Source organism: Micropterus dolomieu, linkage group LG23 (assembly GCF_021292245.1).
Source record: "Micropterus dolomieu isolate WLL.071019.BEF.003 ecotype Adirondacks linkage group LG23, ASM2129224v1, whole genome shotgun sequence".
Taxonomy (NCBI): domain Eukaryota; kingdom Metazoa; phylum Chordata; class Actinopteri; order Centrarchiformes; family Centrarchidae; genus Micropterus; species Micropterus dolomieu.
The window spans coordinates 25827058-25854883 of record NC_060172.1 but is presented as its reverse complement, the minus strand read 5'-3'; the positions used below and the strand labels follow the sequence as shown (position 1 = coordinate 25854883).

General features: G+C 39.2%; 1 protein-coding gene across 1 annotated transcript; it reads right to left on the bottom strand.

The window, feature by feature from the left end:
• Positions 1-155: 155 nt before the first annotated feature.
• Positions 156-22960, bottom strand: LOC123963519 (oligophrenin-1-like). Its single transcript, XM_046040425.1, has 24 exons — positions 22305-22960; positions 21053-21148; positions 20615-20676; positions 19715-19786; positions 17400-17501; positions 17198-17308; positions 16878-16982; positions 16643-16772; positions 16442-16542; positions 16225-16316; positions 14852-14930; positions 11902-11935; positions 11641-11703; positions 11143-11217; positions 7086-7170; positions 6638-6696; positions 5469-5574; positions 5211-5370; positions 4597-4741; positions 3461-3769; positions 2097-2244; positions 1894-1944; positions 1220-1268; positions 156-1067 (listed from the first exon to the last, which is right to left on the bottom strand). Exons 1-24 carry the CDS (start codon positions 22456-22458, stop codon positions 1062-1064), a joined length of 2394 nt encoding a protein of 797 aa, XP_045896381.1. The 5' UTR covers positions 22459-22960; the 3' UTR covers positions 156-1061.
• Between the last annotated feature and the right edge of the window lie 4866 nt (positions 22961-27826).

Here is a 27826-nt window from a genome sequence, read left to right as displayed (position 1 = left end):
GAATCTTTACCTGTCTTGTCTGCTTGTTTTACAACTTGATGGCATATATGGGTCTAGCACCAAGTGATATTCCAGATCTGTTAACATCACATTCAAGGAGCGATAAATCATTTAGGTACTCTGTTAATTGTTCTGCAATGACCCAGTCCATAAAATACTTGTTTAGAACTGTACATGTTTATTTTTCCTTTTTGAAAACAAATCCAACCACACAGCAACCAGAAATTTCAAGTTCGGTTAACGAAAAATAAAAAAACAGAAGTGTAAAATGAACATAAGGGACAAACAAATAAAACTAAACACTGGAGTTTCAATATCACATACTGTAACAATCATTTTTTGTAAAGTCACATATGTTGCATGACACATTTTGTCTCAAATGACATACATGATGAAACTTTTTATCTAAATATTCTTTTTGAGTGGAAATAGCTTCACAGAAATAATTACTTCCTAGATGTAGCTTAAAATATATTTCATGCAGTTCCTTGAAAGGTCAACTTTATAAAATCTAAAAGTTAATATCAAGACTAATATTCCACATTTTCAAATGAATTATGATTTAATTGATTATTCCCAGTTTAATCAATTAGTCTTCTTTGGGAGATATTTTTGACAATGCTAAAACATGTATTAGGAGTGTAGAGAAGAACACATCAAAGTAAGCTTTTAAAAGCAGTCAAAGCAGTTAGTTCCCTCAAATAAAATTGGCCATTCAAAGTTTTTAACACTGTAAAATGACTAAATATTGTAAATTTATTTGACAAAATTGCCAATTGGAAAAGTACCATTATGCCTTCAGACCTTTAGAATGATGATCAAACACTGAGACAATTTGCAAGCTCACTGAAGTCAATTTGCTATTGGGATGCCTTACGACACCATTCTTACTATTAAAAATCAAGTGGAACCATATACAACCATTCAGTTGTATGGAGAGCCATTTCTTCAGTCTATCTAATAAAATCCACCAAGTTCATTAGTGCTGACTCCCTCCAGCTTGATGTGCAGTAAACAGCACATGTAGAGGTCACATGATGTGGTCCGAATCTTCTTTAACTTTAGTTCTGAGGAAACAACACAAACAGTGTCAACTGTCACACGCAAAAAGAAACACATTCAAATACAGAAAGCAAAATATGTCTCAGTTTATTACACAGGTACACTATGTGGCAGATTTAACAGTATAAAAAATACTGGATAATTTGTAAAATCTCACCTCTTTTTTCACATTTGGAACTGCTAGTGATGACGGAGAGACTGATGGACTGAATTAGAAGAGGAAAAACAAATAAATTACAAATCCATTTATGGTTTCAGCTCAACCATGAGACCACCCATGATATTCATTAAGGCCCTAATACACTTAAATCTTACAGCTTTATTGCATCCCACTCTGTTTGAAATGGGTCTAATAAAGTATTGGCTGCAATCTGTGTTAATTTTTATGAATTTCCCACAGCAAACATAAATAAAGTCTCTGATAAAAGTTTCCACAAATGGAGAAAATGAAAAAAGATGTCTGTTTCCACCTCCATAATTACATCGTCAAAATCAGCCAAGATAGGAAACGCCTAATGGAAGAATAGATTCAGCAGGCACACACATACAACAACTTACGCACAGACTCATATCATGTGAGTCTCTGTGGACGCTGAATAAGAGCAAACTAATTAAATACATGATTATGGTCGTAAAGGTAAATAAGAGCCGTAAGCACTAAACGTTAAATATGTTTTAGTAGTTAACTCTTTATAATCCTATTTATTCAGCTATTGACTTAAATAAAAAAATAATTTTTTACTGCTATTATAAATAATAGTCATTCAATCACTTTTATCTACCCTACTGTCAAGCTGGAGCACAGACCCCAAAAAAAATGCTTTTACATACCTGACGACTTGTCTGGAGGCATCCTCAAAAAACTTAGTTTTAGAAGCAACACTGCAGAAAAAGAAGACTGACACGTTGGTATTGCCAAAAAACATATGATTCATCTTATATTTGAGATTCTTCAGTCTTCAATTTTTTAGACCTCTTCACCCTGTTTGCATTTACATATTTAGAAGTAGGTGGCAACAGACTTTTGCACTTACTAGGATGGGGGTAAGCCCTCGCTGCTAGCTGCACTCTGGGCCTTTTGTGGAGCAGGGTATCTGGAGGGGGGCTCAGGAGGCCTACCCGGGGGTCTACAAATGGCATGTTTCTCAGTAGACTTCGTTCTGGTCAGACCATCAGAATCTCCTGAAAAACATAAAAACAATAGAAAAGCTTCTTGTAACTATGCACACAAAGACAAAGAATTAAGGAATTTGCAGGGAATTTGTACATGGCAAAATTCAAGGCTGTGATGGGTTTGGAGGCCAGAAAACACGTTTTGACATCCACTACAATATGGATCTTCTGTTTTAATAACAAAAATTGCACACAATGACATGCTGAGAGTTAGATTGAAAAATCAGCAAAGATTTGGTCTGCAACAAAGCTCTTGAAAGAGTAACTGCCTTATAATCTACCATAAATGCTTACACTCAGTAAATAGGGCTGAACAATCGATAGAAATCTTATCAAATTCAGGCCTGCTGCCTGCTTTTCAAATTGCAGGTGTAATAGTTGTTAAAGGCAAATTGTTTGTCAAAATCCATCCATCCATCCATCGTCAACCGCTTATCCTGTGTACAGGGTCGCGATGTTTGTCAAAATACCATTTTAAATTAAATATTGTCATGCTGCAGAGATGTCCTAGCCTACACATTATATTCAACAGACTTAAGAAAATATCTTTGTTTGGTACAGATCCTTGCAAAAATCACAACAATGTTAATTTAAATATGTTTTTCAATGAAAATTCTAAGAATTATGTAACAACTATCGCAAATAGTAACAATATTGCAAATCATATCACACTTATACAATCCAATCACATATACAATATCAAAATAGTAAAAACAATACATATTTTTTCAAAATTGTTCAACCCTACTGATAACACTTGCCAATTTTATTACCAATTTCTTACCAGCACTGTTCACTTGACATGAACACGCTAAGACCATTGGAAAACCAATTGAAGATGAGTAAGGATAGAGCAGCTGGCCATGCCATGAAAAACCAACACAACTGGGACCACCATTACCTCTACTGCAGCAACAAACAACAATAAAAAATACAACAAATCAACAGGAAAGAAGGGAGAATTTGAATGAAAGGATGTGGCCATATGCATTGACAAAGGGAAAACGGACAGTCCTGGCTGCAGACCTGGCTGACAATGTTAAAATTTTCTGTTTTTATGTCACCACATATCTGACCAATGCATCCCAACTTTGCTTCATTACACTAAAGCCCCTTGTCTTCACTTTTTAAATCCTAGGAAATCTGTTGTTATTTTTTTTAATTTAATGATAAACAAGTATGATTTTATAGTTTCAGCTGCATAAACACAGAGGGTCCATCATACTTTCTCTGTTGGCTGATGTGCCTTTAGCAGGTGGTCTTCTGCTCTGGAAGGACAGGGCTCTGCTCACATAGACTCCAGACTCCCCATTTGCCGCTGAAGAAGACTCTAGCCTTTGCTTTATATCGACTATCTTGCCAGTGTCAGGGTCTGAGCGTCGGTCCTGATGGTTAACTGGTCTGGGTATTAATACTTGTCTCGGAGTAGGATCTCTTGGAACGAGTGGAGCACAGCTCGCAGGTTTTGTCCGCTGCAGGGGAACGGGGCTCGTTGGGGCTTCCCCTTCTAAGACAGAGCTGTTGTTTTGGCCATCTGTTACAAAGAAACAACATAGCGTTAAATGCAAGGTACAGAGTACTTGGAGCGGACTCAATAGCTACAGCTAAACATTGAGATAAGGAATGTTATGTTGTTTTTGTTATCTGAGTACAGTCACTAAAGTACACTAAAGCACTCAATTGTTTTAAGGCCACGCGAAAATGATTTGTTAATGAATTCAAAGCACATTCCAAATTTTTTATTATTTATAGGGAGCTGGTTATTTGGCTATGCAGAGTAGTAAGTTAAGAACAGTTGAATATCACACAATGAAGAGAGGACAAGCTGCATGTGCTCCAAATGTCTATGCCACAGTGTGTGAGAGCATGGAGACCCACCCACTTAACGAGGGGTTTAAACAGACTTAAAAATTACATGAGTTAGCCAGAGGCATTGGAAAAAAAAACACACACAAGACTGACTAATATGTGAGATAAAAAAAACGTAGAGTTGATACGTTTATTTGTACTTAAAATTAAAAGGCACCAGAGGAATTTCCTATCAACAACAAAGGCAATAAAGAATAAAGAAAGACAATTAATAGATTTTGATTTGACATTATTCGACAAATAAATGATTTGATGTTAGGAATATGTAATAATTGTTTGGAATGGTATTTCATGGGCACACACACACACAAACAGTAAATCACATTTTTCTGTACTTCAGAAAATTTTAAGTTGGACCAGCGAGTGTGTACAAATCTCTTTTGAAAATTCTGAAACAACATTAAAAATAATCTGCTGTACATTCAGCACAGATAGGACGGGGTATTGATGAGGATGGTGATGACAATCTGGCCAAAGGAGGCCGATAGTTACTCTCAGTGTGCTGAAAGTCGTGAGTAAGAGCTGGATAAACACGAGGTGGCCTCTTGGAGATTGTGATGGGTTGCCGCTTTCTCGGGGTTATCCGCGGAGGAGGAACAGGTGGGGCGGTGCTGTCCTCTGGCATATAACTGAAGATCTGTGATCACAAAAAGTTGGTGGTTCAGTGGCTATGGAAGAAGACTGAGTACAAATACCAAATTAGTAACTTAGTGACTACGATGGCAAAGAAATGCTTCAGACTATTTCTTGGCTCGGCCCAGTAACTCCCTGCAGTCTCCGCTGGCTGCCTGGCAACCGGTCCTGGCCAAAAAATTGTTTGGCACATAACTCCTTGTTGTTGTTTTTTTGTACGGATTAAAGAAATGAGACAAAAGAAATGAAAACATGTTAATTAGTGAGCTTTAGTGCTGCTAGGGGGATTTTGTTAACTTTAGACAGAGCCATGCTTACCATTTAAGCTAAGTTACCTGCTTGCTGGTGGCAGCTTCATTTTTACTGTAGAGTACAACTAAGCGTATTTCCCAAAATATTTAACTACTCCTTTAAGTGGTACAAAATGTTTTAAATGTTTTGTCTCAGGCTGACTACGTACTCTGAAAACGTACCTTTTTGTAGTCCTCAATCAGAATCTCAACCACAATATTTTGGAACTTGATATCCAACATGGCCGCCACTGTCTCCTCCTTTGCTCTCATCAATGTGGGTCCAAAGATAACAGCCATGTTTGAAGGAGTCATTAGGTTTTCTTCACTGTGACTGCACACACTACGAACACACATGAAATTGGGTTATTACTCAGATTATTTCAGAAAAAAAACAAAAGGTCGTGTGGGAGCTGGTAAAAACAGTATGCTAGCACTTACTTGACCAAGTGTTTAATAAGCATCTCCAGCATCTCCCGATTCTTCTCTGGTATTTTGTAGGTAAGCGAATGAATTTCACTCAGTCGAAAGTCCAGATTATCTGATTCTAAGACACAAAAACAACATAAAGTTACCTAATAGAGGAATTTGAAAGAACTTATTTCCCTATTTAGATAATGGTGGCATAGTTTAAAACTCAGGTGCACTGAAAATATCTGTGATGAGTAATAGAAATGATAGTTATATATAAACATGAAATGTTTACAATATGGAGTAGGGCACTGCGATGGCGTGAGACTAATCAAACAAAGTCAGGCCATATAATGAGGAGCCCACATTCAACTAATAAATGATCACATTTCCAGGAAACTGAAGCCACCAGTTGTCTTACTGTAACATCCTGATAGAATCAGGCTGATGCTATTAAACCCATTGTCTTCTCTGTTTTACAATGATGTTGTGTGACAGATAAAAGCAAACAGGGGTTTCAGATTTCTTTTAGTTTCTTCCACACTGACCTAATGCTGCTTATTAAACTGCTGAACCTGCTGCCTGCACAGTATGGATGTCTTTTGTTATTCGCATCCAGGTTTTTAATCCAGGCAATGCTGATCCAATTTAAAGTAGGTGTAAAGATAAACATAGTAAATTCACAAATTAACTAAAGAAAGATAATCCGAAATCTACACACAAACTGAGTATTTATCCTATATTTCATAGATTGTACAAGCTATTCATCAATTAAGCTCAGAAAACTGCATCACTTAAAATGGAACATATCCTTAAAACCAAGAAAAGACAACATTTAACAACAGTACATTCCATGCACACACGATTTTATATTTTTCTCATCTTTGCCAAAAGGTATGTAGACTTTATATAGTGAATGAACGAATATACACGCATGCAGGAATAGTTTTTCCCTATTGCATGCTAACAGGCGAGGACACGTTTTAGGAAAAAGGAGCATACCAAGTTGCTAGCTTCCTAATGCCTGTGACATCTAATCATTCAAGGGAATGTTGTGGCACACTTTCCAAGTTTTGAGGGAAACACCAGTGTGAGTTTCCGAGATCCAAGAGGAGACTTTAAAAAGGAGGCCACAAATAAAAACATGCACACAAAAAAACTCCCTCTTAGCACTGGATAATTTCCAAAACACGTCTTACTTGCGGCACACATTAGGTCTCTGTGTAGGCTGTAGGTCATCAGAGGTTCAGACAAACTCCTGCAGATGAAAACGTACACAAAGAGCAGCAGTCACTTGTTACACAACTAAACTAGAAAGCACTTAAAAAGCGCAACCTCTGTGAAAGCTACATTTGTTATTTTAACAAATAGCTAAAAAAAAATGTAAAAAGCTAAACATACCCAAGGGTGAATTATGCAGAATTTCCCATGAGACAGACTTGTGACCAAATAAAATGTATTTAATAATGTATTTATTAGTATTATTATAATTCAATTAATGTATCTAAAAGATAAAATAGAAAACAGACATTCAAACGTAATAATTACATCAATGTCAACCAGAGATCTGAAACTATAGTGTTATACAGTATTTTCTGAAAATTAACTGTGTTTGTGTGTGAGTGTCCTACTCACACACAAACATACCTCAGGTAAAACTTCAATGCACTTGTGATGGTTTTAATATCCCTGTCGCTGCTGTGGAGATCCACATCTCCTGGGTTTGTGGAGTCTAGCAAGACAAACAAGCAGAACATAATTACTTTCATTATGTTAAATTCCAAGAAAACACTGAGATTGAGACACTGAGAACCACCTGAGATTAACACTTTGATTGATCAAACTAACTTTACCTGTGACATGTGCTAGCCATGATTAAATTAAGCAATATGGGCAATACCATCCGCTCACGCCACGCCCCTCGCTCAAGCCACGCCCCCTCACGGTACAGTCTTTTATGATTAGCTGTTGCCACAGCACCTTTCTGTATGGTCTGTTCTGCACATACACATACTTATTCCCGCCCATGATTTAAAAAAAAAATTATTTACAACACAATATTATACAAATACACAGGAAATTAACATAAAGACTGAAATTATAATTAAAGTTTTTTGCTCAATTTGTTCTTGTTTCCAAAGGCTAAATGTCAAAGTGATCTGGGAAAGTATAATAAGCAATTCAAACATAGCCTAAGTAGTGCAATATTAATTATTTTTTCTATTCAATAGTACTACCGACATAAAAAGATAATCATATTAACCTCTATTTATACTACATAAACATTTTTAAACTTAAACTCTGATCTTGATATGCATGTTCCACAACAGTCCCACTGCATTTTGGCACAGTAAGCAGGCACAAATAGAAAACCAAAGACAATAAGACAACTGGCATGATTGGTGCATCTGTTTACTGAGAATGTCCAAACTTTGACTAACATTAATAAAATGCTTATCTTTAAAGATTATATCATCATTTAGATTAACAACATTAAACAGCTAAAATGAATAACTTTTATTTTTTTTATATTTTTATTTTTCTTATTTGTCCTATAACATCATAAGTTCATCTTTTACTGCACTGAGCTGTGTCTTCTTCAAATCCCGCCTTCTAGCCTGATGAACTTTGACCTACACCGAGACTCGCGCTTACGCTACGCCACGCCCCTCGCTCGCACCACGCCTCTTGCTCCCTCGGTCACATCACGCCCCCTGAGCTACAGTCCGCAGCTGAACCCTTCTAATATGGGGCCTGCAAATAGCCTATGCAAATAGCTAATGTAATGTAGACTTGGCCACTTGGGGGCAGCGGAAACAAGCTGTAAAATGTTTATGTTCTCAACCTTGTCAACAGACTCCTGAGGGAAATAGCTGGCTCTTTAGCTGCTTTGTTCATCAGCTAGCTAGTCATTAACTGTGTTTGGTGCTGAGCAGGTAATGTACAGGGGGGTTTTAGAGCTTTTCCACTGAAAACAGCTGCATGCTGCAGCTGAAAACAATTCTATCAGAGCAGTTAGAGTAAACCACAACATTAAAGTTGAGGGCCGGAAAATTAAAGCACCAAGCTTAACGGACAAATTTTAGTTGAGCTGAAAGGGAACATCTGTTGGTTTGCTACTACAAGCGTACACATTATGCATAGTTATTTGATGTATTGTTTTTATAAAATGTCTGAAGTTTCTCAGTCATCCAGGTCATAGTTATCCTAGGAAGGACTTGGTCGAAGATAATCGAGGACGTTTTGGCCCTCATCCAAGAGACTTCTTCAGTTTTGACTGACTTGGTAGGGAAACTCAGCTATTTAACCTCTGTGGGGTCATTGTCCGAGATGATCAATACCGCTGGTTCGTTAGTGCTCCTGGCTGTTGTAACGACATTCATTATAGTCTTTAGAGCCACCTGAGGCCAAGTCTGAACGACGATCGTTGTATCCTCACCTGAGGCCAAAAGTGAACGTTTGTTTAGTTTCCTGGGAAGTGATGAAAAGACAGCATTGTAAGAGGGGGACAAGTAGTGTCGCAGACCCTTTGTTAAAGCGGTCATAATATGCTCATTTTAAGGTTCATCATTTTATTTAGGAATTGTACCAGAACAGGTTAACATGGTTTCATTTTCAAAAAACACCATATTTTTTGTCATACTGAACATTGCTGCAGCTCCTCTTTTCACCCTGTGTGCTGGACGCTTCGATTTATCTATAGAGTGATACATCTTGCCTCTACAAGATCTTTGTTGGGAGTTACACATGTGCAGTTCCTAGTTAAGGACTACTAGCCAATCAGAAGCAGAGAAGGGCGGGTCGCGAGAAGCCGGTTAACACGTTTCGGTTCAAGTTGTATATGCTTCATAAAGTTTTAATTGTGCTCTGTCTCTACCTCACAGTAACAACTTTATGTCCATTGACTGCCTGGAGGGTAGCTAGTGTTTGGAAGGGAGAGGAGAGCTGTGCTGCAGCTCAGTGTTTTTCCACCGGTGTTTTTGAGGGTGTGTCCGACTAGCCGCTAGGCGAGCATTACGACGCGCATTTTGCTGTGTTGTTACTGGGATCAAAGGGAAAAGGCTGGACTACAAACGAGCTGTTTTCATGCAGTTCAGAGCAGAGTTTTCTGTGGGAGGTGGGAACTCCATTTGGGGTGGACTTTGGACTTTTTCACTTTGCATAAAATTACCTCTTTAAGCGAGGGGTTCTCAACCCAGGTGTAAATGGCTTCCTTCACACCTCTTTCAAACCATCCATCCTCTCTGTCTGGTGGTGCTTCCCCATCCACACTACTGCGTTTTCGAATTAAAACGGAGACCTTTTGCTACGTTTGCACCTCCCGTCGAGACTAAAATGGCGAAAACGAAGACCTAAAACGGAGAAGTTTGCCGAACCCGTTTTGCGTTTTGAAACTCTGGAGGGCGTTTTGTTGAAGACGGGCAACAACGAAGGACTTTAGAAACGATGACGCAGACACTCACGCTCGGCTCTCTGATTGGGTCTTATAAGTCATGCAAAGCAGAAACACAATGCTACTGAGTTTTTGAGTTGGTATTTTTGTTAAAATATTCTGTATCGTGCAAATAACACTTATCTGCCTACACTTGTAGGCTACTGTGCATGTCGCCGTTTAGTCTGTTTTCCGCTGCCACAGTCCCGTGTTACATTCAGTCACAGTCCCAGCTTCTTATTGATGCATGCAAAATAGATCTGGTCTGATTCTTCGTCTGTATTTCTTTATTCTTTCGCCAAATCTTCTGTAACTACGGAATTGACCGTCTGCTTCATGTTTACACCGGCACACGCATGCCCAGTGTACCTGAACGGCCGTTTGTAAACTAAAACGGAGTAGTGTTGATGGGGCCTAAAATGTACACCTGGTGGTCCTCAAACGAGTGTCCTTTATCCTTCAGATGTAAGTAAGCTGCTGAGTCTTGACCTGGGAAGTTGGCCCTCCTTTGTTGAACCATGCGTTTGTGTAGAGGTTGTTTAGTTTCTCCAATATACAGGTCTACGCATTCCTCTCTGCATTGGACAGCTTACACTAGATTGCTTTAATGTGTTTGGGTGTGCGGTCTTTAGGGTGGACCAGTATCTGTATTAGCATGTTTTTGGGTTTAAAGAACACAGGAATGTTTGCTGAAAATCCTCTTGAGTTTCTCTGATACTCCAGACACATATGGAATGGTTTGTGTTTGATCTTCTTTTCCTCCTCCCCCGTGGTGTTGTTCTTCCTGGATCTTGTGGCTGTTTTCACAAAGGTCAATTTAGGGTATCCACAGGCTATAAGTGCCCCACTTCAGGTGTTTCTGTTCTTTTTCTTGGGCTTGGGCACTTGTTGGTATGTTCTCAGCTCAGTGGTGCAGGGTTCTGAAGACCCCATGTTTATGCTCCAGTGGGTGGTGGGAATCAAAAAGTAGGTATTGGTCTGTGTGTGTGGGTTTCCTGTATACTCAAATGTGCAGGCTCCTGGCCTCTTCAATGTGTACGACACAGTCCAGCATAGCCAAACTGTTGCTGACATCTTCTCGTGTGAACTTGATGTTACTGTATTACATTATAAAAATGTAATTTATAGCCAGAGCCCTCCGGAGCAGGAGCACTGTGAGTCAGCTGACATCTCCTTGTCATTCAAACACACAAGTTGCAGAACCTGTTATGATGCCTGATAAACACAGTGAACGGACAGATGTAGAACATGTTGACATGCTTATTTCCTTACCAAAGAAGGCATTTAAAAGCTTCTGGACTTCGATGTTGCTGCCAACTGTTCTGTACACTCCTTCTTGTGTGACTCCTGGAAAGAGGAGAGAGGGAGGTTAAAAGAAAAAAAAGTGAGTTTAATCAATCTGGACAAATACAGAGCAGTGGAAATGTACCACATGCATCTCTTCAGAGCCTTCATGAGCCAGAATTAGGATACAGATGTTCTTTCCTGATTATGAAAGTTCCATTTAACTACTTAGTGTAAGACTGAACAGTGGTCCACGCTCGAATCATGAGGGAAATTACATACATGAGTCAAAAATCATTCTTTAAAGAAATGATGATTATATTCTGAAACAGACAATTATTTAAGCCTACTAGTATTGTGATGAAGGACATTTTTTCCCTTAGAACAGTCTGCAGGCGTGGCATCAACATGTAACCTACGACTCAACTACGCCCCCTTCAGGGCGAGGAGGGAAACTAACAAAACCAAAGAAGGGACCCCCTTTACCTTTCGTTTCAATGTAGTTGATGCACTTCCGCACAAACTTGAATCCAACTTCATTCAGTTCCACTATGTAAGTAAAAAAGCCAGAAAAAAGGAGCATCAACAGCAAATGATAGACAATGCTTCCGATTGTTAAAGCATGAATACAGATGCAGTCAGTGACGTGAGATGTAAAGTGAGACATCACTGTATTACTGTCGGTCTACTACATCTCATAACATCAACATCACAACTTAACTTTAAGGGTGTTGGTGACTGACTTACTTTCAGCTTGCTTGTGAATTGGGGAATGATAGATCTGAAATGAAAAATAAATGTAAAAGGAAATTGGAGACTGTGAAAACGTATGGAAATAATCTATGACTGTCTTTGAATATTTCAGCTTGATTAACGAACACGTCTTTCTTAAAACTGAAAATGAGAAAAAAAACACTGAACGCAGAAGCTTCTCCACTGAAACCCAACTTCCTGAAAACGGGGATAGCTCCAGGGATAGTTTATGGGACTATTTGGGTAGATTCAAATTACATGAAAATAATAATAATGGAAAGGGAGAGAAAAATAGGAATGAGGAGACAGAATGTGTGTCTTGTTAACTGGTGGAAAACAGGAACGATTCCTGAATCAAAAACAACCAAACAAATGAAAATGATTCAGTTTGCTCAGTTTGGCAAAGCGAATATTAAAACCAGTACATGACTACAAGCATAGTCACCATTCACTCATATTTAGGACATCCAGCTCAGAGATCAGTCAGACTGCCAGATGCGGTAGTTTTATATCAAGCTGTGTCTAATTCTTCCCCCAAAATAGCTGATTTTGTTTTCTTTTTTTCCCCCCACTGTGTTGCCCTCCCCACCAATGGACATCAGCAGACAGGGCCTGCTACAGAGCAGCTGGGGACAGTACAGTGGCGTCTTGTTCAAGGACTCCTCAGCATGGTGCGTGTTTGTTGTCACAGGCGGTTGAAGTGTGAAATATCACTGGCACGCCTGTAACGTGTCCTGTGTTGGTGTTTCACATGACAATGAGTTACTTTAATTAAAAAAAATAATATCATAATATCACGCTTATAGCTACGCTTTAATTTCTAGATGTAAAGACAATGAAGCTATCATCAGAGAAAGGAATAACCAATATTGAAAATTTAGCTTTTTTTCTAGTATTTGAATGATTGTTTTCATTTTAGTGGCTGAAAAATACAATTGCCCAAATGTCTTTTTGCTTTGATGACTTCCGAGAGGAACATGCAAGCATTTTTTTATTTTTTCCTACACTTTAATGCCAAAAAGCATTAACTTATGAGCTTCAGTGAAAGTGCATAAAGGGGGGGGGGGCTTGAAGTGATCTGTAAGTGTAGTATTACATTTGTCCTTTTGGCACAGAGGTTCAAGCATGTCAACCACTTCTTGGTTTGGAGATGTGACAAATTTGCCAAAGCAGAGACTTTTGGAGTCTAATGGCTGCCTGTAGAGACTGAAGTCAGCCTGGTTTTGCTTCTAATGCTCCTGGGGATGTTTATTTGGGCACAAAACCTCTGAAATTGTGGCCACTGTGTGTCTACTAGTGCCGCAACTAACAATAATTTTTATTATGAAGAATCTGCATATCATGTTCTCAGTTAATCTGCAGTTGTTTTGTAAGTCAAATGGCAAAAATAGTGAAAACCTGAGGGGACGTCGTCGACCATCGTGTATGAAAAAGAACTGCAGCAATTAATCACATTTGAGAAGCTGGGACCAGAGAATGTTTGGTATTTATGATAAATTGACAATTGCCAATTACATTTCTGCTGCAAAATTAAGTAAGAGTAAGATTGTAGGGAAATGCTATTTTTTGGGGTACCAGATCAGGTTAACTCTGCTTTTTTGGAAACGTAATTTACAAAGTTCTGGGCTCAGGAGACAATAAGACAGCAGAGTATGAAGAAGTTTCAAAAGATGCAGCATGCACAGAAACATCCCCAGGTTGAAACCCATAACAGTATTCATAGACACCCTGCGCTACATGGACCACATAAGCTAATAAAAAAATCAGTCCATATGACTGAGGTGAATAAGTCGTGCTGCACCTTTTACTTCAGCTAATCAAAAGGCTAAAGGGCATTCCGAGTGTAATAAGTTTTACAGGGTCGGTGAGGCAGAAGACATTATTCTAAAAGAACACCACAGAGTTAATCTTTGTCCGTACTGAAAGCTCAAAGACTCTGTAGACCTGGCAGTAAGACAGTGCAGTGGATCTTTGCTTGAGAATATCTGGGCAAAGTGGGTGGAAAAGCAATTGGGAAATGTTCACAATATACAGAAGTCATTAGGGAAGTTGCACACGAAGCGGGCACAGAAAAGTGTGCCTTCTGTTATTTTCACATCCTTAGCGACGGTTTATTTGTTTTGTCCCCCCCTTTTGTCTGATATGAAAGAGATCTGACAAGAAGAGCAAAACATTGTTTAAAGATGAATTAACAATGTCTTCAGATTTGCTAGAAAGGCAATTTGGGGTTTCATCTCTAAATTGCTAAATACAGCGACGGACCACGAGAGCAGCAGTGAGCAGTTTGGCAGATCAAACGTTTGGCAGTTCTTAGAGAAAGGTTTCCATTAACACCTAAACATGATTATAAGAGCAAACAAAAATCACTAATGGCGTGAACTCAGCCCTGCTCTAAGGGGCTATTAAGACTAACCAGGTACCATTAGTCGTACTTTGAAGGCATATTGTGCCTTACAAACTTCATACCATCTTTCACACATCAGTAATTGAGAAGTCACAATGAGTTCACTCATGCCTACATCCTGCAGTGCTTAACAAATGTCAAATGTGAGCTGTCATGTGCATTACATAAGGTAACACGACAGCCGTGATATTGTTTCCTTAAAACGAATATATAAATAAATGCTATTTAAAACAACACACTGCTTAACAAATCAAGTTTTTTCTCTCATTTGTTCCAGTTTTCTCTTTCAACAGACTGATTTTTTAAAGACACAACATGTTTAATTAGGTGCAATCCAATTAAGACGCCACAAGTGACATTCATCTTGACAATTTTAGCTTCTTCTCGAGCAACAAAAAAAACAAAAAACAGTCTTGGATAGACTGACATGCAGGTTGGAAATGGAAACTGGCGTTTGGGGTTTTATGTGTCAGCACAATATCCAGAAGCCATGCCAACCCCCCTCCCCCTAATCCTAAATGAGATGAAAAATGAACTCACAGGCTCTTTTCCATCCATGGCCTCCATCCACAACTTCCTGTCTCCCTCCGAAAGAGCCTGGAAAGTGACTGGTGTGTTTCTATGGAAACAGTAAGAAATGCCATTAAAGAGGGAAAAGGTTACATTTGAATGATTCAGTCACAGGATGTAGGATGCTACAGGATCCAACTATTGTGAATTTAAACTTTTACACATCACAGATCGTCCACATTTTTCAAGCAAAACCAGGCAGACAAAAACAGCTAATAAAGTAGGACTATAAGTGTCTTTGAAGTAACGGATTTAATCCCATGTGGTAATGACAGGAAGTATAAATGGAGATGAATAAGACAGAAACGAATACATGATGAAATTCTGCTGTTGCAATCTGTCTACCGCAGAAGCAACAAAAACTGGTGCCAGACTTTACAGCTTTAAGGCTGCTGGATCAATTGTTAACCAAGACAACTGTGTTACGAGTTTAAAGCTTTGTGCCAACTGCACTAATCAACTATCTAAGGTTTCAAAACTCGTATAAAATAACTTTTCTATCAACTTTATCAGTTAAAGAGATAACCCTGATAATTATAGGAGCCATGTTTGGCATAGAAGGTGCTAATTAGTTTCTATGGGGTTAGTGATTTAACGCTTTTCCTGATTCGTCTCGTAGCTCTTTCATGTCAGTACACCTGTCCGTCGTGCAAACTGGGATGAAAACCTCAGCAAACAAATGAGCCGTGATGTTAGGAGTACAGGCATATGTAAACCCTCTAGGAGTATTCAGTGTTCTTTCACTCCTTCTAGAAAGGTCAAAGGTCAGGGTCAGGTACTGGCACTGGGAGCATTACAGGGACATTCAGGTGGGCAGATGGCTTGCTTTAAATCACCTTGAGGCAGCAACATCATCTTCTTCACTAGACAGTACTGCCACCTTCGGTTTTATCAAACAGCCAACTCCTAATTATGTTGTTGACTTCACACACTGGCACAAATGAGATGCTCAACATTCGGAGACACGTTCAAGCACTTAATGCATTATTCAAGCAGCTTGTAAACCTTTAAAAACACCCCATCAACACTCCAAGTATTTCCACAGATTTCAAGGAACTTGAGTATGACGAAGCAGCCTATGGGGTGCCTATTAAAATGCATTTCGCACTGAATGCCCTGCATATATAAACATAAGCTTGTTGTGTTTCTTCCCCTGAAATTACTGAGTTTGCCATCTGTTTCCAGCATGTGTCTGTTACTTAGGGATTGTTTGGGCTACAGTCCATTTAGCCCTCACACTCTGTCTTTGTAAGCCACCTGTTCACCTCGCCACCTGAACCTGTTTATCCCACAGGCTTTCGCGTAGCCTCATCTCACAGTTTCTCAGATTTGGTTGCGCTAACCTCTCAATAGTTTCCACGTCAAAGCAGAAGCGCTTGTCTATGGACTCTGTCTTCCGGCGGATGCAGGATTTCAGTGTCAGCTGCGTAGGGCCCTGCAGGGAAAGAGAAAAAGTCGGAAAGTGGTCAGCACGTGGCATGGAGACAATGACAGTACAAGTATAACAGGTACTCAGATGGTTGACATGTAATAACTATATATTTCTTTTTAGTGAAGCACCTGTTTAGTTGTAGTCTTCTGTTCACAAGGCGTCATGACCAGCAGTCTTCCCTCCTTGTGATACTTGCAATAATATTTGACCCATGACACGCCCAAAGCCCCTGTCGGGACAAAAAAAAACAAGATGGGCCTTGTCAGATGGGATTCAAGCAAGAGCTCATGCATGTGTCAAGCTTCTATATAAACATCCAATACACTTACACTTCTCCTGACAGTACAGATAACCCTCCATGGGCAAAAAGCTGTGCATTTTACAGATCTGGGATGGGTGTTTCATTCTCTTCATCAGCTCCTCCATCTCCTCCCGAGTGCTCTCATAGTGGTTTCTTGTCTGTGGGCGAAACCAGACCAGCACTTTAGAATTTTAACGGATGTCCGATTAAAAGGATGTTAAATCCAGCTAATGGCATTATTCATTTCCAGTAACATCTCTTACGTTCTGTAAGCTGAGCTGCAGTTCTTGCTTGTAAGGCATGAAGTCCTGAGTCATCTCCACTGTCAGGTTGTTGAGCGTCAAAATGCTGTGAAGAAACGCCAGCACCTGTCCAACCAAAACACGAATTACATACTTAAGACTGCTGTCCAGAAGAGACGATACAAAGGAGTCGCTGCCATAATGAGTGGACGAATGACTACTGGGATTTGTGCATCTATCATCACGCTTTTCCTCTAAAGTGTAATGTATATTTCTTCAATCTCTTGTTACGTGTTTGTCGCAACAAAGAGGAAGAGTGGGAAACCACAGGCAAAACTCACAGGCTCCACCACGTCAAACTTCTTCATGTCCTGCACCTGATGGATCTGGTACACATACTCCACTGACGATTCATAGAAGTTCACTCGCTCTTTGTCTAGGAGGTCATCAGCCTGTGAAAAAACCATTAAAACAAACAGTGGCCTCTATCAAACTCAGTTCTACATTTCACTACTCAAATGATGAATACTGGTTGCACTTCACCTCTTGAAGTTGACTTTCTTTCTTCTTGGCAGAAAGATTCAGGTGTTTGTCGACCTGAGAGTAATATTTTTCACTCTCTTTCTCAAACTTCTTTTTCTTTTCCTGCAGGACAGATGTGTTAATTGTGAAAATGAAAGATTATGGTGTCATTAAATCAAGTAAGATTTTTCTGTTAACTAGCATAGCTTGACTGAAAGACAAATAGTGTTTTAAGTATCCTGTCCTTTCGTTCAAATCATGACATGCTCTCAGAAACTAATACTTGAAAGCTAATAAAGCACTAGAAAGATCCCAACGCTTGAGAGCTTACAGTACATCTTAGACTATTTAGATTGTAAAAAATATGTAAATTAAAAACACTGTCTACATGAGTCTAAGGAATGTTTTTTAATATAAGAAGGTTCATATTGGCTGACATTATCGAATGTTTTACTGTGATGGACGAACAGTTGAAATAATAAAAATGATAGTAATGAAAAAATACTTTATTTAATTTTAATAATTAAGTAAATTGTTGAAATAGTTAGCTAAAAGTAATTATTAACTGGCTCAAATAATATTAATTGGATAACTTTAATGGATCAGTGGTTGAAATAGTTAACAAAAACATATTGGCTAAATGGGTTCAAAGACAAAAGTAATTGATAAATGGTTGGAATAGTTAACAAACTGTAACTGGCAAATTGTTAAAATAAATAGCTGAAATTAATGGGTAAATATTTGAAATTGTTAGCTGAAAGTTTTGGACAAATGGTTGAAATAGTGAAATACCTGAAGTGTTCCCAAATTGCAAATTAATGAAGCAAGATGTTTCAAATGCAGTTTGAATGGTACAAATCTGTTCTGCCACAGTGAGTATGTCCATGTCCAAAGACTAGAAAACTGGCAAATTTGAGGGTGTAGGTTTCAAGGAGTATAACATCAGTAACATTAGGCTATAGGATGTAGGTGGATGATTTCAGCATATTCAACACTGAGCATTTGACCTAGGGGAAAAAACTCTGCTGAAAGGTCTCATTAATGTGGCCGATTAAGAGGATACTGAGATGGGGAACATAGGACCCTTGGAGCATAGAACCCAGGGAACATAGATACGTTCCCAAAATAGTGAGCTAAAAGTAGTGGATAAATGGTTGAAATAGCTAAAAGTACTGGATAGAGAAATCCAGTCTGAAATCAGTTCACTTCACTAAGGGGTTCTGGAGTTCATCTGCTAGGCCTGTGAAGTTACATCAGACAAAAAAAGCTAGGGAATGTACCTTTTATTTTGAACACTTGCACTGTTGTTCTTTTTAGAACATTGTTCACTGACATGTAACAGTTACGTTCTCATGGTAAAGGACATGATGCCTTTTTCTGTTGTGGAGAAAACCCTGATTTTCTTACAGTCTTAAAGTTTTTAAAATGGGACAAAACGCATTTACTTCTGAATAAGCTGCAGTGTTTTGTTACATTTAGTTATTGAAACAATCAAAAAACATGGTTAGATATGTCGTACATGCATTACATTTTTAATATGAATTAATTTTCAAAGTCATCTAAGACCTGTATATGTCTTGCCTATTTTAATTCCATTTGCAGATGAAATAACTATAGCACAGCCATAAAGAAACTCAGATATCATGCTGAATAATCAGGTGATCTCCAACAGAGTTTTCAAATGACTTTAAATGTAAAATAAAACATTGGTAAAGGAACACACAGGGCGTCGCCTTAGAGCAAACAAACTATAAAACCGCTTTCACCACAGTGTCTTTACACATTTAAGACTCCTCAAAGAGGAAGGAGTTGCTTAAGTTATTGTTCTTAATGTTCACACATGCATTCACAAATAGATTTTGGGGAAGTAGCTTATAACATCCTGTTTGGTTGTAGTCGGGGAGGTATTATATGTCATAGGGTAGGAGGTACCCTCCCTTGTTGAACCCTAACACACTGAAAACCAACACAACATTCTCCCTTCTTTTTTAAAAACGGAAAAAGAACCTAAACAGAGGCCCTTAACTCTTTCTGCTGTTATTCCTGTCTGTAAGACACTGTAAGGCCATGTATACGTTGGTACACATCATAGCTGATTGTGGTACTGATGGCAACTCCAATGCTTGTTTTAACTACTTATTAGATTACATTTCATGTCCTAAGGTGGCCACTGTTTGCGTGTTTAATGTGAGCTGACCAAACCACTTCTTATCAACTATGTTGAAATGGCAGACTATGAACCCACTGAACAGTGCTTCCAGTGCTGATTCAAGAATGTTTGTTCACAGGAGTGAGGCACATTTCACAGAGCAGAGGAATCAGCAAAATACACTCACTTTTGTTACTCCTATTTTCTCCTTTCGGAACTTCTCCAACGGCTTGATGAGCAGATCAGAGGCGTTCTGAACCTGGACAGGTAAACATGGAGCAGCTGTTACTGCGGTGCACTTCTAAATAACACAAACACACACACTGCACTGCCATGTGTAGGGCACGGTCTTTCACACAGGTTACGTATGTAGATCAACTGGGTCGTCTATGGGCAGCAAATGTGCTGAAAAGAGCTTATAAATAAGCATCTGAAGTGTGAGCTTGAACATTTCTGTCATATTTTTCGTAACCGTTCCCAGCAAACACCATCGTAACTTACTAGATGACCGTTGGCTTAACAATCAGGAAAACCCAGACTAACAGGACCTGCTGCTCTTAATGTCACAACTTGATTTATGCAGTGTAAGGCCATAGGATGAAACATAGAAGATTAGATTGTGTCTGAGTTTCTCTGGCGTGGAAAAGCGTGTGTTTACAGTATAATAGAAAAGTGTGTGAAATAACAGCAGCAGAAGTGATAAAAAAGAAAAAAGTGTATCAGTAAGTAGGCAATATGGAAACATCAACAAAAAGGGAACAAGAAAAATAAGAGAGGAACTGTAATTAATTATTTCCTGTTAAAGGGTATACACAAGGCCACACATTTACATATACAGTATCCAGGTGTGCTGATGTGGCTTGTGATCATGTTTTTCAATTAACAGAGACTCCTATACAACAAAAGGTGTTGCATTTTGATCACAACAAACAGAAAGCTAGTTTGTTAGCTATCCGTAAGAGAATGTGCCAACGGTTTCCTTCCAAATGGTATAATCTTTAGTGCAGCGTATGTTAATGTGGTTTCTCATATCTAGTGAGGGTTTAAATAGTATGCAGAGTCAGCGTGGGGGATGTTGATAACCCACCAGCATCATCCTGTCGTGCTCTACTTCCTGCAGGAGTCCAGCAAACTCCTGGAACGACTGAGCTGGGGATGCAAACACAGAGACAGTGACCAGAATGAAGACGTTGCACATTCTTGTCTTAACTGTCTGATTAAAAAACAAAACCCCCACTTGCTCCAGTGTGATGTGTGTGTGACTTTCTTAGGATCACATTTCCAGCTTAGCAGAAGTTTGTCATTTTGTTTCCTGATTCCTCACATTTGAGTTCTGAGTAATTATCAACTGGCTGCCAAGGGAGGGCAAGTTTTTCTCTTCCAGCAGCTTAGTCTGATGTAAAAATGTGTACTTTTAAAACAGCTGGAATAAGGCGTGAAATTTTCTCCACAAGTCTGTTCATCATCAAGACTTTAATCGGTATATAGAAAGTGTGTGTTAAGGAGCATGTCTGTGTTATCTTACTGATGTTAATCTCATCATCTGTCAGGGAGTCGCCGATGACATCGAACTGGAACATGCTGAGAGTCTGGGAGAATTTCTGTACCGCCAAAGAATAGCCTATAAAAAACAAAATGTAGTCCTTCTGAAACATGTGAATGGATCTTCAAACAGTCACACCAACCATTTGCTGTGACATATAATTCTTTATCATTCTTTATATTCAACCAAAGTCTCATGAAGCACTTGCTTTTTTCTCTGGTAGGAAAGTATAAAGAATGAATGATACCCTTGGCAGGGTTCAGCCAGTATGCGCCTATATTATCCCTGCCATGTCTGGGGTTTATTACCTAAACAAAACAGAGTCTGTCAGATCGATACTGTAGAGCCAGAATGACGTAGCTAGCATATTTTAAATCCCTCTTTTAATAATGGAACCATTTTCAGTCCTTCAACCATTTCACATGTTTTTACCCATCAACAAACTGTTTTCTGTTTAATTTGGATTATTGCTTTAATTGTACCTTTCCATAAGTCTTTTATTGTGAACAAAGAGAACACGCATATTTCAGCACACTAACATCTGTAAGATTAAAGTAAATCAGTACATGAGCAGTGAGTCCTGATCATTAGGACTTGAGATAAAAATGTTGACTTCCATGATACGTCTGGATGCAGTTTACCCCGGCACCAAGCACTCGTGACCTCTGGCTAGTCTCTGAACTGAAGATACAGTGGGACCCTCATCACTCCACAGCACTACTACACTACCTACAATGACAGTTTCTGTTTTCGAGGTGAAAAGCTTGTCACTGGTGATCTGGACACCAGAATGGTGTCTTGGAGAGTCAAAACAGTGTTCCCCCTCATGGGTGCCACACTGACCCACATATACACATCTTCTGTGTGCTGTCACTGGCTCTGGTCCATACTATCAGTTTGCTGGTCCAACACTACAAGCAGCAGCAGAGAGATGAGAAGAGGTGAGTGGCAAAACACATGGATAGTTTAGACAGCCATTGTGCTGTTTGGAAACAAACAGAGCTGGTCATGCTGCACATATGGCCTTTCTAAACAGGCAGTTTCTACTAGGGCAGCATTAGCACCTCCCTGAATGTGCCTCTCCCAATGCAGCCACCCACATTGATCCTGTAGGCCGTTAAAAGGCCCCACTGATGCTGATCCTCTGTCAAGCCTCACCACACCACTATATGTTCATGCAATGTGCAAAGAAACTACTTTCGATTTAAAAACATCAGAGTTTAAGCATGCTTACCCCTGATTGCAGTGATTACACTGTTGCCATCTTTTATCACGTCTTTGAGAAATTTGTTCGTCCTCTCCAGCTCTAGCTCATAACACTTGAGAGTCTCTCGGAAGTCGGGACTGTCCAGATAGCAGTCACTAAACTCCAGAGGAGGATGCCCCATCTTCTAGCCTACTGGGTTTTAGACAATAGAAACAGTGATTTTGTTTAAGTGAGACACACAGCCTACGCTCGTCTACCGCACTCTGCTCATTGCTGCTCAGTTGAGGCGACTCCACAATCTCATCTGTTGAGAGGAGCAGAAACCATGGTGTCCGTGGGAGCCTGCAGCAGCGGATGGTCCGATATGAAGTGCACTAAAGTGAAGAGGCACGGTTCGATTCACTTCCCTCTCCCCCTCGTCTGACGCGCGGGTTAAACGGTAATTTACTAGTATCCTGGTCCTCTTTCCCACTTTTTCCTGTCGTGACTAGAAGAGCGGCTAGAATCCCTTTGGACGCGTCCCATTCCGAAGTATTTCACAATTTCTTGAAACCTCCTTCTGTCCTTTACCTTGGTTTGAAATCGATTTTAATTTGTAAGTCAGCAGCACGCTATTAAATCTTTGTATACGTGTTAGTAAATATATATTTTTTCCAACAAAGATGCCATGCACATCACATGTTTACAAAGCGCGTAACACAAAGCTGAATGGGACGTAACTCGCTAAAAACGTCCCCCCTTTCCACACCCAGGAGGTTCTTAAAGGGGCAGCTGCACAGTTGGAGTAATTGTGTTGACGATGCTCGTTCAAGTGCTCTCGGGAAACCTGTCTGACAAATCTTGTAATAACAACTGAGAAAGTGGGATTTAGCAAATAGTAATAGCATGGTGATTACATATTTTTTTAACAATAAAAATTATGTTTATAGGACTGTGAAAATGTTTTAGGCGAGTGTGGGAAAATGCTGTAAAGTAAGAATGCAATTTTTAGTGTGACCACCCTTTGCTTCCAAAACAGCCTCAATTCTTCTAGGTGCACTTGCACAAAGTCAGGGATTTTGTAGGCATATCATCAGGTGTATGATAAAACAATTATGCCAAACAGATGCTAATGATCACCAATTCAATAGCAGTCATAGAAATAGAAATAGTTGTGTAGGAAGAATGCAGCTGGGTGAGGAACAGCCAAACTCAACTAACAAGGTTGCTGAAGACAGTTTACTGTCAAAAGTCAGTGGCACACCATGGCAAGACTGAGCACAGCAACAGGACACAAGGTAGTAATTCTGCATCAGCAAGGTCTCTCCAAGACAGACATTTCAAGGCAAACAGGGGTTTCCAGATGTGCTGTCCAAGCTCTTTTAAAGAAGCACAAAGAACCTGGCAATGTTGAGGACAGCAGACGCAGTGGTCGGCCAAAGGAACTTACTGCAGCAGATGAAAGACACATCATGCTTACTTCCCTTTGCAATCGGAAGATGCTCAGCAGTGCCATCAGCTAAGAACTAGCAGAAGCCTACAACGTTTGCATAGTGCTGTATTTACTGTATAATGAAGCTACTGTAAACAAATACAAAGGCCTACACAACACGATCGGAGTAAATGTATGGTAGCCTAGCATTTATTTTCTGTCCTGTTAATTGTTAAATACCTTTTACAATAAGAAGCATTTGAGTTGCATATTTCTGTAAGAAAAGAAGGAGAAGAAGAAGAAATTAAAAGAGATTACATTGTGCTTTATATTGCATTTTTATTAGGGATGCAAATAGCAGATAATTAGTAGATACGGTAAATACATTTTCTACATTTTTTGAGCTAAATTTGAGGGGTCAAGATAAAAGATTTGAAACATTCTGCTACACAAAATCATTTATAAAAAATCTTTATTATAGTAATATTTTTTCACGTGAATAACTGGATAAGTTTACCAAAGGGCCTTTATAAAGTGATTAAATAAAATATGGCGGGGGGGGGCAGGGCACATGCAACTGCCTTAAGAGAAGTGGGTTTATGACTGAAAAATGGGATACATTCAGGTGGTGAACTCCACCTAGCATGAATGTGGTCTTCCCTGAAAATAATAAATAATGAATGATAAAAATTAACAATACTTGTGTGATCTTTAATCCCAGCTACTGTTGCAACACTGTGTGTTGGAGGAAAATAACTGTAAATTCAAAGCAGCTCATGATACAGACGCACTTGAATTTATCATGAGAACCTCCTGACTAATCCACAGTGAGACAGGTCACACCTGCATGTGACTAGGTGTGTTCCTGCAGTATGATAATAAAACTGGTCTTTGTTGCACAGGCTGCTTAACCAGTTTGCACAAGCACTGAAGTTTACCTTACAGCACACAGCTACAGTAATTCTGCAAGATATCTAGACAATTGAAATCATTGTAATCACATGATTGTACTCATTTGGGTACAACGTCCCTGACATGCCCCTACCAATATCCATTGAAAGACAATTAAACAGAACTGGTTGTTGTTCTCACCTATTTTTCAAATAAAACATATCTTTGTGCCCAAGATTGAGTGTTTATTTTACGATATAATGTAGCAATTATACATTATTTCAGAGTTTAGTTAATGCCCCTAAAATCAGTTCAAGGTGCAGAAGAAAAAAACCCTCACACACTCTGATAGCCACTGTACTCTACAGGTTCTCATTCCGGTCCAGAGGGTTAACAACACGCTTTTGAAAAATTATTTGAGTTCAAATAAATTCTTCACAGGTATGTTGTTCACCGTGCAGACATGTTTCTCTCCTGAGAGGCCTGTGTTGACTAGTTGCACCTGACAAATTTAGAATCGGATCAATAAACAAATTGCTGCTGGTGCCACTTTCAAAATAATGAATTCACTGTAGACCTTTCCTCTCTATAGAGGGAATAATTAATGAAATGTTGCAATAACTGTTCATGGCCTCCAGATGTCGTCCTTCAGACTGAACTGAAGCAGTGTGTGTGTGTGTGTGTGTGTGTGTGTGTGTGTGTGTGTCACACACAATTTTAAATGCTTTATTTGAATCCACCAATTACATTACAAGTATTTAGAATTCAGTTAGTCAAAACATCCCCAAGTCTGCCAAATAAGTATCACAACATTTATATCCTAGCTCACTGATATTTGTACCGGGAACTGATAATTGATCAGTTTTTTGGGAAACGCTTCATGTACAGATCAGAAACACAGCTCACCCCAAAACTTCTCTTCAGGTTCTCTTTATAAAACAACACCAGGAATGTTAGAGCTGTTACAGAACAGGTCATGATAGATAACAAATCCTCTTGGCATCCCATGGGAATGTGTATATTACATCTCTTGGTACACAAATACACTTGGGAGGACTTTGGATTGATTTCCATTTATCAACTGGAGATGTCCTAGCCTTACACTGACCAAATTTTAAATTGGGGGGGGGGGTCTGCTATTTGTCCAAAAGTGAGAGGTGAGTCCCCTTAATACAGTGTGTTAACATATTGTGTAAGTCAGAGTAACAGAAATAGAAACATTGATAGCTATGCTGATATTTGAAGATAATATGATAAAACATATGACTAAAACATTAATTATAATAATAGCATGACAGATACATTATTCACACCCAGCCCAGAGACTGAAATCAGATTGAATTATTGTACATTTTATGGGCATGAAAGTCAAATTTTGCTCCCAGTGAGTTAGTAGTAGTAGTAGCTTACATAGAAAAGCATGACAACACTTCACATACCGCTCAAACTATGTTACCCTTTAGTCTCCCCGCCTGTACCTCATTCCCTTATCTGCCACACTCTATGTATACTGGTCCAGATCATTTGTTCCTCTGCCAGATTGTTGTTGCAATGTTGCTTTTTATGTCTTGTGTATTTGCTTTCAAGCTTTTGCTACCTCTACCCAAACTTTAACCCGGACCTGTATCGATACTTGCCTCTCTACCTGTGTCCACCTGTTTGCCTATTTGTCTGCATTTGGGTCCAATCATCATTGTTCTGCTCACTCCAGTCATGACAGCATTTGATACTGCTGATGATGAAAGTTTGTTTGTTTTTATATACCACTAACTACATGCAGGGATTGTATATGTCAAATCATTATATTTATCCAAAGCGACTTACAATTACTATATATGTCAGAGGTCACACGCCTCTGGAGCAACTCCTTGCTGTTGTATCTGAGTGTTTCCATAAAATGGCAGTAAATTATAACAGTACTGTACCAACACACTAACTGTTCCTTTGGATCGGAGGGAAGAAGGACTCAGAACATGCAAAATAAAATGATTGTGTGAATTTTGTGGTCTGTAGCACCTCAGTGCTAATAACAGTGAGCTAAATAGGTTATTCAGTCTAAAAAACAAATATTTATTCCCACAGAAATACGTCAAACTGTGCTTGGTCACAGAGTGAGACGATTAAATCAGTGGTTAGATATTAGGCGGGCACCGACAATGTGAATATAAAGGATGAGGAGGAAAAAACTAGATGGGAGAGTGATTATTATGATAATAAACTCTTGTGCTCTTATCTTTAGATTTTATGGGTCTTTCTTTGTTTTAGACCTTTATGTTTTACTCCACATTGCGTCAAAAACACCCTCCACTTCCTCTGCGGAGCACAGCACAATAAGGACAAGAGTACAGACTGCAGTCCCCACACAGATTCCTCAGCTGGGCAGAAATTAAAACGTTTGATCTGAATTCTGAAGCCGTTTGTTTGGCCCCTGTAAATGGGGCTATTGTATGCAAATATTGCGCACAGAAGCATATGACCTTTCCAGTGCAGGGCAGTGGCTAGTGTGAGAGAAATCATTAGCAATGCAAAGTCATGGTGCTCTGATACTCTCGTTCACAGTCACAGGTTGAAAAAAAATCTGCTAATGTCAACGTAAATGTTTCTGGATGTGCTTTATTCCAAACTACAACTGAGGGTAAGTCTGCACTTAACTCTGTTATCAGATGATGTAGCTGAGAAAGTGATAGACAACTTGTTCTCAGTGTCTTCAGCTGGGTAAATCTGTGTTTATGAGTAGTTTATGCTTAATGTTATGTCTGAACTTGAATCTGAAGAGTTTGGGAAAATTCCTTAAAGACTTACAGATAAAACTGTGACACTCCAGCAAGTATATTCTAGAAATTTCAACCAAAAAATGTTCTTATGGTGATAATCAAATAAAACAGTATCTATTTTGCTGTCCCTCAGACACTGGCCGCAAAGTCCACTAGACAGATTATATTACGTTTAGAACCAAAAGATTTCTTCTCTAAAGTACGTGATCGAGACACTTTTGGACCACAAATGATTTTCCTGCCAAGAATTAGAGAGTATCACAGACACTGTTACGTTGGGTGCAGATGCCCTCTTTGCATGCTACACCATGACGACTGGTGAAAGTCTGTCACATGACGCATGGTGCCAGACTTTAGTGTTGCACTCTTAAGTGGCCTGCCAACTGCAGAGGGGGGCAGAGAGGCTTCCTTCTTCTCAGGATTCACATCCATGCCAAGCCAGCGGGTCTACATTGTCCTGTACACTGCCTCCT

Excerpts from the sequence above, each read along its gene's own strand:
- LOC123963519 (XM_046040425.1), bottom strand. The coding sequence starts at position 22,458 with ATGGGGCATCCTCCTCTGGAGTTTAGTGACTGCTATCTGGACAGTCCC. Across the intron at positions 17,309-17,399 it reads AAGAAAGTCAACTTCAAGAG|GCTGATGACCTCCTAGACAA; the intron begins GTGAAGTGCAAC and ends GTTTTTTCACAG. Across the intron at positions 16,983-17,197 it reads AGTTTGACGTGGTGGAGCCT|GTGCTGGCGTTTCTTCACAG; the intron begins GTGAGTTTTGCC and ends TTGGTTGGACAG.